The sequence below is a fragment of the Thalassophryne amazonica genome, chromosome 22 (genome assembly GCF_902500255.1).
Source record: "Thalassophryne amazonica chromosome 22, fThaAma1.1, whole genome shotgun sequence".
Lineage (NCBI taxonomy): Eukaryota > Metazoa > Chordata > Actinopteri > Batrachoidiformes > Batrachoididae > Thalassophryne > Thalassophryne amazonica.
The window spans coordinates 20,647,120-20,659,561 of NC_047124.1; the positions used below are offsets into that span (position 1 = coordinate 20,647,120).

General features: G+C 40.6%; 1 protein-coding gene across 2 annotated transcripts in view; it reads right to left on the reverse strand.

Moving 5' to 3' along the window:
- Window positions 1-12,442, reverse strand: part of LOC117503858 (copine-8) — a 141,759-nt gene that overhangs the window by 42,543 nt on the left and 86,774 nt on the right. For both annotated transcript variants that reach the window (XR_004558686.1, XM_034163134.1), the window contains exons 7-9: window positions 2,409-2,472; window positions 2,232-2,335; window positions 1,551-1,655 (exon numbers count right to left, since the gene is read on the reverse strand). Coding sequence is in view for 1 of the 2 variants with exons in the window: in XM_034163134.1 (XP_034019025.1) it covers window positions 1,551-1,655; window positions 2,232-2,335; window positions 2,409-2,472 (273 nt within the window). In the remaining variant the exon portion in view is untranslated. The remainder of the gene's footprint in view (window positions 1-1,550; window positions 1,656-2,231; window positions 2,336-2,408; window positions 2,473-12,442) is intronic.

Here is a 12,442-nt window from a genome sequence, read left to right on the forward strand (position 1 = left end):
CACACATCTCCACAGTGGGTTGGATCGCGCGCTTCTGTTTGCAGTTTCTCCAAGACTCAGGTGCTATGAGTGCCATCCCTGCACCGATTCCTGGAACACAAAGCAGGACACAGACACACACTGCTCCAGCAGTGGCTCCAGGCGCGTTTCGTTTAAAGCGTGGAGATAAACGTTAGCTACCTTTTTTGTTCCTTTGCGCTCTTGATTTGCAGGCTATTCGGTGATAAAGCTCATTTGTCAACCTTTTCTTGATGATTTGTGCCTTTTTTCTTTTTCCCTTTGTTCAGGAATCGTCGTATGCCATGTGACCGGGCCATAAGCCACCTTGACACTTGCACGAATTAGATCCCCGCAACTCACCGTAAACTAAAGTATGCGAGGCTGCGTGTCAGTTCGCAAAGAAAATTTTGAAATGTTCAAAATTTGCCACTTGCGTGAACTAGTCGTGAACATTGTGCAACCTGTTCACAAACACTGCGTGTCAAAACGCACAGGGCCTCGCACAGTTTACAACAGTTGTTACAAGGTGTTTACGCACTGGCACGAAAAATTGCGCGGCAGTGCAGATCCAAAATTTGTGCAAGTGTCAAGGTGGCTTTAGAAGCATTTTTCAAAGTCAGCCCGCTGCTTTTGTGCTACTGCACTCTTCAGTAAAGACGTGATTACTAAATTACAACCTGTTGGTCTCATTATAATCCAAGAGGAAAATCGTTTTTAATGAGTTCTAATGAACAACAATTTGTGTGTTAATAGGCCTGAAGAGTCTACTTGACTCTACTGGAACACTCCCCATAAATATCAACAACCTTGAACACAATCATCATCTGCTCAGACATCTGCTCAGTGACTAATAGTGAAAGCAACTCTCCTGGTTCATTCAAGTGGGTAATATTAAGAATTTTAAAGGACAAATTCTTTTTTAACAGCATTATTCATATTAAAATATTCTTCGCAATCAATCCGCTGCAAGCTCTACTCACCTTTGACAATTGTGTTGCATGAAAGAAATGTCCCTTTTAATATATTACTGCAGTCAGATTCTAAAGAATTTGAACAGTGACAGAGTTTTTGTAATTCTGCCTTTGAAAACTGCTTCCACAGTGGACATGATCAAGCGGGTTAACAAAAATATCACATAAACCACGAAGAAGTTACAACCGTTTTTATACAGTCCTTCCATTTTTCAAAGCCCAAGACTAAAGCAGACATCCCATTACATCAAATACAGCATGAGCTTACATCCCAGTGCATGCACACGGCCATATCCAACCTTCATGTCATGTCTTGAAACTCACGATATTTGCCGTGGAATCTCCGCAAAATGAATTAGCATCGTATTTTCCAGGGTAAAAGTCGCACCTTTTTTCACCTGTATTTTCAGATCTTTATTTTTGGGATTTTTGTGCGTTGTTGTTGTGTACTTTCATTATTGGTATTTATTCTTTTATTAATAGAGGTTTTTGTGCAGTGCTTGGAAATCCTGATATAAACAGGTCAAATCCAATCCTTTATTTTCATTATCAGGCACTGGGTGGAGTGGGGGAACAGACCTGTCATAATCACCGTTGCAGAGAGCCCGAACAGGTATTTTGAAAGCCTCCCAAACTGGGTTCAACGTGTACTTCACCACTTCTGTCTTATGGCAGATGGTAAACCTGCAGACAGTCAGATAAGAAGAGGCAGAGTGGGAGGAAAAAGAAGAACAAAGAAAGAGAGTGGGAGCAGGTGTAAGGGCAGTGAAGTAAAAATGGGCAAAGAGAGAAAAGTCTGGATGTCGCATTTGATAAATCCTGATCTGGAAAGAGACTGTAAAGACCAAAAAAAAAAAAAAAAAAAAAAAATTACACGACATAAAAAAGAGGCGCATCCTTCTCATTTGATGACTTTTTCCAGAGTAAATGTCCTTTGCACACTCTCATGCACACTCTGCACTTGCTCCCTTGGTAACCAGGTGGACTTGGTGTCTTCCGTCCTCAAAGCACAAGGTCTTATCTAAGTTGTCGCACAGCGCTGGACAGAAAACACACTTGCACATCTATGTCATCATGCCACCGTGTTGAACTTCACTATCACCTAACTTCACAGACGCTCACACGTGCACACGCTTGTGTATCCGTGAGGTTACACAGACAGCGGGGTATTTGATCTGAGGCAAATCAATGAAGCCAATTTCACTTGGACAGAAGGATGAATTAACCAAAGATGAAAGACAAATGGAAAAGGTAACTCACGTGCCATCCTCGTTGCTCCTGTAGAAGACCAGGAAGGGGTCTGACTTGCCGAAGAAATCCTTTTTGTCCAGCTTATTCCCACAGAACTGCATCATCACCGACTCCTAATAGACGGCGACAGATCAGAAAACGCACAAACACGCAGATACTCGTCCTCCGCCCTCGTCAAATACTCACCCTGCAGTTGCTGAGCTCCTCAGCTTTCACAATGATGGTGCCACATTTCTTTCCCAGGATGCCTCTATGGATGACACGAGGCACAACGGCAAAAGGTTAAGAGGTGGCGTTCACATCAAAACCGCGACGGTTACATCTGCTTTGCTCACGCCATTCAGAGAACATTCAGGAACATCAACAACACAGAAAGGTCAAGCATGTCGGCGAACAACAGAACAAGTTTCAGACACACCTCGGACAAAGCTGCAAGAAGGTTATCGATGTTCTAGCAGCAGGGTGGTGGTACGAGGCCTCCTAGAAAGTTCATCCGGGAGCATAATGAGCCACAGTCAAATGTGTCAGTGTGTAAACTGTGATGTTTTCTGTTGTGTTTGCATTGTTTGTTGATTGATATTTCATAATAGAAGTGGTACAGTGTGTTGAAGACAGACAAAAGCAAGATTTCGAACAAGAAAGGGGGTCTTGGCGTGTTGTATGCTTGGCGCCTTTCTCCGTTGAGGACATCAAGAATTTATTCATTTTTGGTCTCATGGCAGCAGGGCTGGTACTTTTTGGCTTATGTGCTGCCCTGATCTACCGGAAAATTGGCAAGACGGCGGCATCAAGAACCACGGGCCCTCGCTTGTCTGTCATGATTAACAAGGTTGGCAAGGCAGTGCATTCTCAGACTGCATTGACTGTTGAACTCAGATGCAAATTGGATGACACCTTGGAGCTGATGCGTGCCTTGCAGTTGAAGCTGAAGGTTTCGGAGGCCGGTGAAGATTCTTAATTCATAATTGGGAATATTCTTAATTCATAATTGGGCTTTGGTTGTTCAAGTGGAACTGTTAAAAAGTGTTTTCCACTGCTCAGCTACAACACTCCAGGCTTATCTAGCCTCAAGGACAAATTGCCCACTGTTTACCTCCAAAGGAATTTATTCAGGCCTTGGTGAGACTATTCGGCTCCATTCTTATCTCAACCCACAAAGACAATAAACTGACTTACACATGAACTGAAGCATGCTCCAGCTTTTCCCTTTACCTCCCTTCCTGCCCCCCCCCGCAGCAGGCCCTCATTCTTCCCAAGCTGGCAGGCAGCGCGACTCCAGTTGCAGCGGCTACCACACACACTCACATCGCCTCAATTTGGAAAACGGACTGTTTCAAGTTTAGTGCACATAAACAATGTCAAATGTATATGTGTTGTCTTAATTCTGATGTGTGCCATTACTACGGTAAACAAGTAATAATTGTGGATTAATTGCTGTTTGTCTGTGGAATGTGAGTGTGACAATTTCATTGTTGTAATGACAATGATAATAAAGCTATCATCCATCCATATAGTAAAGCGCTTTGAGAGTCTGCTGCAGATGGAAAAGCGCTATGTAAATTCAGTCCATTTACCATTAGCAGACAATTAGCTCAGTCTCAATTTATGTTCACTAACTTTAAGACAGCTAGCATCTTTTGGAATAAAGTTTAGGCAAAGGCTATTCGCCCAACCGCTGGGCAGATAAATATAATGTCTTACCTTATTTGCCCAACCGTAATAGTGTATTTGGCACGTTTTGTGCATCTAAACTATGTTTTTTTACACCAATTTTTTAAGGCTCTATTGCGGTGAAAAGTGGCATATGTTTGACACATTTAACAGCGGCGTCTTTAATTACTGTGAAAAAAACACCGCAATGGATGAAAGCAGACAAACTTCATAAGCATTTTGAATGGACACCTGTTAACGACGACGAAACAGTTTTTATGAACAAAATGCTGCTTGTTACCTGTACGATGGTGTTAGTTTGACAAAGTATCCCCACGTTGAAAGTGGAAGTGAACTCATTGGTTGGTTGTGGTTGGGCATATATGCTCGCCTATTTACTTTACTGAACCAACGGTTGGGCGTATCGCCACTCTGCAAAGTTTGTAAGATGTAACTCCTGATCATCTTCTGATCTTGGCGAGCTAAAATGTCTCGGGAATATCCATGTTTGAGCTACAACATACTATATTTTCAGCTCTAAGTCTGTTTTTCTGGATTTCAGAGCCAAAAAGTAAATCCAAGGCAAAGCACAATTTATATAATAAAAGATATCGATTATTGGTAGCTTCGGCTAAATTTTTTCGCAGGTTATTGGTTTAGTGTTATTACAGTTAACTTTTCACTTAATGGAGTGGCAGTTATCAAAGCTAACTTTGAGGTTAGATACACTCACCACTGCAAAAAAGACAACCACATTTTTCTTAACTGCTGATGATTAAAAACAGAGTGTATATAGTCCTGTAAAACATGTGAACTATTTCAAAGACATTGCCAAACCTCATCTGCTGCTTCAACAAAAGAACAAAACAGCTCTAATGAAAGGCATCAGAGGGTCAATGAATATTCTGAAAGCACTGTGTTTTTTTTTTGTTGTCTTTGGACAGCTTTGAGGCCAATTTAATGTTTTTGTGACGTAATCATGGACTCACGTACACCACATCTAGGCCAATTGCTGGTGGCGATATCCTGGATGTACTGCTCTTGGTTCAAGGTCTTACACAGGACTGCCCCCAATACATTCAAAATCTCTGATGCCCCTGTCTTGCTCGTACGGCGCTTAGGTCATCATAGCTGTCTCTTCTTGCTAGTCCAAGCACGTGTCTGGAAACCAACGGAGACCGTACCTTTTCTATTGCCCTGCCTCTGCTGGTAAAATCTTTACCGCCTGGAAATGTTTTTCCATACAATACAAATTTAAAAACCAGGTGTTTGGTCCATTTTTTTTGCTTTTGGCCTTGATTGTTTTAAATGCGTCATATAAATAATTTGATTTAAATGATAAATCAAGAGGGTAAGATCGTTGGGATGCCACCAGAAAATCTGCAGCGTATCTTGGCATAGATGCTACAAGTCTCTAGAATTCTACTTCAGTGATGGAACACCATTCTTCCAAATGATATGTCTTCATTTGCTCTCTAATGATGGTGGATGGAGAGCACTGTCATTCACATCATTTTCATGCCATCCAAACCATCCAGTGACCCTGTATGCCCTATAGATGGGGCAATTTGGTGCATTTCTCATTTTGTCTTTACATTGATGATTCAAATAAAAGCAAAAAAGCAATCTAAACTTTTTCCATCCAAGAAGTAAGGAAGCCAGTGTGATCTTTGGAACCCTGGAAGCTTTCTGAATACACTGCACACCCGCCCTAAAATGGGAACGCACATGAAGGAGTTTTATAAAGAAGAAGTGTTGGACTGTGAGTGCACTATGTTCTCATTCGGGAACATTTTATTTCATCAAAGTTCCTTAAAAACTTTGATGACCAAATAAATAAATAAATAAAAATACTGCTGGAACTGAGGTCGTAGTGTGTGGCTTGGGTGCAGTACTTGCGTGTGTGTCTGTAAGAGTGGACCTTTCATTCATGGTATGAAACAGTGAAAAACTGGCATCTAAAAAGACCTTAGCACTGTGGGTGTTATTCATAATGTAACTAGACCGATGTAGCTGTAGTAATAAAATTATGTGTATTTATATGTATGCGTAAGCACACTGAATAAATACCAGTCTGTAACAACAGTTCCTCCATTACACAGACACACAAACACACATACTATTTAATACTAGGAAATGTTCCTTTTACTCAAATGGAGGAGTATTAATCTTTACTAATCAACATCCTTTATAATTATTTGCCATTTTGCAGTATTTCTATAATTTGGTCAAAATATGAGATTCAAATACATTTATCAATTAAAAACAATTGCTGCACATTTTCTGAACCCTGCTCTGCATCCTATGTTGAGTTTGGTGATGTCTACGTAAACACTAAGCCACAATGTTTGCAGCAAAACACTGTGACGGATGATAAAAATCTGCATCTTCAGGCAGCGGAACTCTTCTTGATATCACTGAATCATTTCATGTCTGTGCACAGAATGAAAATTGGAAGTCAACTTCCGTGCCATCATGGCCACCGGGTTGCACTGCCGTGCATCAGGATACACTGTTGGAGTGTGCTCATCTGCCCACTTTGTTTCAGTCTGGACATGGCGTATCTCTGACTGCCATCCTTCATTTGTGCACTCTCTGGCTGATATTCTTTAAAGTACATATTCCTCTGTGCTCCATTTGATCTTCACCACCAACAAATAAAAATTTATTAATGTTACAGAATGAAAAATGGAATTAATGTGTGTGACAGACATGTTGGTCACCTAACATCATGATGTTGGCCTGCCATTGGTCAAGGAATCGTCCAACACTAGCTGTAACCCTATAGGATAATGCACTGTGTAAAATCACAAAAGTAAGTCCCTTCGGCTGCTCCCTTGTTTGCACTCGGGGTCGCCACAGCAGATCCAAGGTGGATCTACATGTTGATTTGGCACAAGTTTTACGCTGGATGCCCTTCCTGACGCAACTCCACATTACATGGAGAAATGTGGCGGGGTTGAGATTTGAACCAGGAACCTTCTGAACTGAAACCAAGCGCATTAACCACTTGGCCACCACCCCTGCTACTGTGTAAAATCACAATATTTTAAAATATGCCAAAATTAATTAAACAACAACAACAACAACAAATGATTACATAGTTGAAATAAAAACGCAAAAAAGTACTCCAGACACATGTATTATTGGCACCCTTCACTAACATTTGGTTTCAGAACCTTTGGCAATAATCACTAATGTTTGTGCGTTTCTTTTGGTCATCTATTTATTTATAAACCATAAAATTCAAAGTTAAATATTAATCAAAATCAAATGATTATTCTTAAAGGTTATTCAGCTTACACCTTTTTAACACTTTTAGCAAAGATTTATTAAAATGTAATGCCTCCATGTGTTTATCAAACAATACGGTGATCGTATTGGCCCTGCAGACATTACAAGACTCTGATCAAAATAAAATAATACCATCATTGCGTAGGAAAAAAGCAAAATGATGCGATTTAACATCTAAGAGGTCTTACATTCTGACAAAGAGCTGTGCTGTCTGATGAGCTCTGCTCTGAGAGACCCACCCGGCAGAAATCAACTCAGCTAGTCATTTAGAGACAGCCCAGAATTGGGGTCGAGGACCTCTGCGTGAATGTAATTGAAGTCTCCTTTTACGCTGACAAAGGGAACTGGGGGAGAATTGCTTTTGAAATGGCAGCCTTATCAAAAGGAAATAGATCCTGGAAACTGATGCCTTCCTTACCTTCAAGAAAAGCGGTAAGAAGAAAATCAAAACTAGCACCTCAAGGAGAGTGGCGATATTTCATCTATTTCTTCTGGTCCTTCCGTCCAGACAAAACAGAACTCAAGAAATAGCCATAAAGACAGAGAAAGTGAGGCAAAATTTGTGATTTTTCTTTTTTTCGTGCTATTGAAAATATGTGATATCACTGTCAGAAAGAGTTTTTTTAGATCACCATCTGAACAAGGAACAAGTCATACTGATGCTGAAAACCTGTGCACAGCTACATTTTTCCACACAGAAAATTGATCCAATAATCAGAAACGATAATGGCATAGAAATATATACTGTAGATAAAATCTCATCAATTCCCATCCCTATTGATTATCCATGTTTCTGTTCTTCTTGTCCTTCCAAATTGGCAACAAAAAAAGAATTTCCAAGACAGCATTGGCATGACTTCAGGTTTTCGCCTGGTAGGTTAGCTGTGGCGACCCCGAGTGCAAACAAGGGAGCAGCCGAAGGGACTTACTAGGTTAGCACCAAAAATTAAACATGGTAATTCAAACAAGACATTATTGACAATGCTAAATTATTATAGTTAGTTTTTACAATTATGCTGCTTAATTGGTAAAAGTCTAAATTGTTCCTGTACACATGCTTGATTATGTTGTTTTTGTCTGTGATTACTTTATTTAAATTGTATAATTATAACTGACTATAACTGATTATCGATACAGAAGCACCGGGTTCAGCCAAATATTTTGCGGTAAATGCAGGTAAAGTTCACATTTGTGTTGAAGTGGTGGGAGGGCTGATTAATTCTTTGTAATGATCTCTTCCTGCACAGTGGGAAATAATGTGTGAAACAACTGGGTAGCAGCGTCCTTGAATAATTAACATCTACAAGTTAATTGGTCAACCAGATGGGTGAATGTAATGGATGATCATGAAATTACAAACCTCACTACAACATAAATATCACACAGAGGTGATTTCAAGGCACCAACATACTATGACAAAAAGATGAACCACACAATATCATTATGATCCAAGTACAAAACAGTATTCACAATTTGTAGCTTTCAGTCCCATTGCATTGTTTATAATGCATTGAACATGGATGTGGGATAGTATACAAATAATTAATGTTTATGAGTGCCAATGGTAAGAATATTTCATGAAGTGAAAGATGGAATATTTCATCTTTCACTGAAATAAATATTCTTTCCATTGTACAAAAGAACAAAACATTCATTATTTGTTTTATATAACACCTAAAATAGATCCTTGTCATTTGAAATTTTATTAATTTATAAACAAGATAAAAGGGACTTACAATTTAGTATGTGTCGCTGGTCCTTTGAGGTCGAGGTTCCAAACAGTCCAGCATGAACTTTAAATCGCAATCAATCCAACCCAAAACTGTTCTTAGTCAACTTGGAAAAACAATCAGTTCAAAATAAATCCTGATACCATTAATAGACAGTGGACTCATCTCTGTGCTTGTTCTGTTAGACCTCAGTGCTGCTTTTGATACTGTTGACCATAAAATTTTATTACAGAGATTAGAGCATGCCTTAGGTATTAAAGGCACTGCGCTGCAGTGGTTTGAATCATATTTATCTAATAGATTACAATTTGTTCATGTAAATGGGGAATCTTCTTCACAGACTAAGGTTAATTATGGAGTTCCACAAGGTTCTGTGCTAGGACCAATTTTATTCACTTTATACATGTTTCCCTTAGGCAGTATTATTAGACAGCATTGCTTAAATTTTCATTGTTACGCAGATGATACCCAGCTTTATCTATCCATGAAGCCAGAGGACACACACCAATTAGCTAAACTGCAGGATTGTCTTACAGACATAAAGACATGGATGACCTCTAATTTCCTGCTTTTAAACTCAGATAAAACTGAAGTTATTGTACTTGGCCCCACAAATCTTAGAAACATGGTGTCTAACCAGATCCTTATGTTATATGGCTGGGGGGGGCCTGGCTGCCGGTTTGTTTGTCTGTTTGTTTTCCTCCCAGGTGGCGTGCATTTGGGACTGAGTGGCTGTGTTGCTGAGGCTGTCAGGACCTCACCCTGATCACCTGCGACTCGTCAGGACTCACAGCTGAGGTGCATCTGGATGGATTGGAGCATGTTGGCATTTAAGACTGGAGTGCACAGTGTGTATTTGCCAGAGACTCGACCTTGTGACCAGACGGGTGAGATCGTCGTCTTGGGAGCCATCTCATCAGCAGCGGACGCTGAGAATGTCCAGGTTTGATGCACGGTCTGTGAAAGAGGAGGGGGTGAGGTCTCACGCTCGTCAGCACACTTCCTGAGGTACGTTGGATTTTGTGACTAACAGTTATACAGTCAGTAAATGTGGTGTCCCTCACACCTTATTGTATTGAGCTGTATGTTAGTCATGTATCAGCTTCCACTGCGGTGGAGTTTTGTGAACGGGATGTTCCATGCCTGCAGGTTGGGAAGCTGATCAGTAATCAAGCCAGGAAGTGTTTGCTGTTTGTACACCTTTAAGTGTTCTGTGTGTAGAGTGTGGACTCACATAATGGTTCCTTCTTTCACAGACTCGGTTGTTGCGGCCACCTGGGGGGTGTCGGCGGGGTCCTTGGGTCCGAAACAGCTTCTGGCTCCGGACCGTTAGCGCTGCTGGGAGCGCACCACGCCAGGCCGCACCTTTTTGTTATCACATTTTCACTGTTATGTATTAAATTCAGTTAGCCTTTGTACCGTGCTCTGCTTATTTCATACTGGGTCCTTCAAACGCTGGTCGGTTCTCCGAGCTGCGTCCGACACATAACACCTTACTCTGGATGGCATTACCCTGACCTCTAGTAATACTGTGAGAAATCTTGGAGTCATTTTTGATCAGGATATGTCATTCAATGCGCATATTAAACAAATATGTAGGACTGCTTCTTTGCATTTGTGCAATATCTCTAAAATTAGAAAGGTCTTGTCTCAGAGTGATGCTGAAAAACTAATTCATGCATTTATTTCCTCTAGGCTGGACTATTGTAATTCATTATTGTCAGGTTGTCCTAAAAGTTCCCTGAAAAGCCTTCAGTTAATTCAAAATGCTGCAGCTAGAGTACTCTACTCTACTCTACTAGAGTAGAGTAGAGTAGCATATTTCACCCATATTGGCTTCTCTTCATTGGCTTCCTGTTAATTTTAGAATAGAATTTAAAATTCTTCTTCTTACTTATAAGGTTTTGAATAATCAGGTCCCATCTTACCTTAGGACCTCATAGTACCATATCACCCCAATAGAGCGCTTCGCTCTCAGACTGCAGGCTTACTTGTAGTTCCTAGGGTTTGTAAGAGTAGAATGGGAGGCAGAGCCTTCAGCTTTCAGGCTCCTCTCCTGTGGAACCAGCTCCCAATTCAGATCAGGGAGACAGACACCCTCTCTACTTTTAAGATTAGGCTTAAAACTTTCCTTTTTGCTAAAGCTTATAGTTAGGGCTGGATCAGGTGACCCTGAACCATCCCTTAGTTATGCTGCTATAGACTTAGACTGCTGGGGGGTTTCCCATGATGCACTGAGTGTTTCTTTCTCTTTTTGCTCTGTATGCACCACTCTGCATTTAATCATTAGTGATTGATCTCTGCTCCCCTCCACAGCATGTCTTTTTCCTGGTTCTCTCCCTCAACCCCAACCAGTCCCAGCAGAAGACTGCCCCTCCCTGAGCCTGGTTCTGCTGGAGGTTTCTTCCTGTTAAAAGGGAGTTTTTCCTTCCCACTGTCACCAAGTGCTTGCTCACAGGGGGTCGTTTTGACCGCTGGGGTTTTTCCGTAATTATTGTATGGCTTTGCCTTACAATATAAAGCGCCTTGGGGCAATTGTTTGTTGTGATTTGGCGCTATATAAATAAAATTGATTTGATTTGATTTGCTTTGAGCCATATCACATGACATACAAACCACCAATCAAATGACAAGGACAAGGTGTTACATAATTAAAAATAAAAAACTATTAAAAACTACAATGTGGGAGTAGTGTTATGTCAATGATATTACACGGTGCATCTTAGTGACTTGTCAAACTGGAGAACCCGTCAATACACAGATCTACTAAAGGCAACAGAAAGCAACGTTAATACAAGACAGACTAGTTTTTAGCACCTGTGGATAGCCACTGACGAGTATGGCAACTTATTTGTTTGTGCTTTTTCTGCTGAAACTAGGATCAAACATTTAACATGACAAGCCTTGTGAAATTTAGACTATGATGGCTGAGAGGTTTACAAGTAGAAAGTAATACTAAAGTGAATGTTCTGTTTGGGAGTTCTACTTAAAGAACAGGAAAACAGAAGTAGAAAACATTACAGGAGCCATGAAAAAACCTATTTGATCTGAGATTCCTTTGAAGTGTAAGGGATCCTTTTCACTGATATTTTCCACACAGACTCCAGCATCAGAAAATCTAGGAGCCACTCAAAGCCAAGGCTTATGAGCATGAATTATTTGGAGGGATTCTGGAGAACAATCAGACTTGACCTTGCAAGGATATGTGTGTTTTTGGCCTTCATGTCAGCGATAACATGAATGTTAAAAGTGAGTGCACAGTGACGGTGTGTCAGGTATACGTGCAAATGAGAGGATGTTTGTTGGTCATCGATTTACAGCCCTCGTGTACGTAAGCACCACAGAGCTGAACCAACCTGTATTGGCACCATTCAGACCGGACTATTAGACCCAGTTAAATTCATATTATCACAGTTTACATATGGGCTAAGTTATGCATACATTAGTGCATTTGAACATTAATCTATGGGCTCATATTTTGCAGCTTTTGAGCATAGGTCATGTGTTTTAAAAACATGCTAAAATGTGTCATCACAAATATCCCAT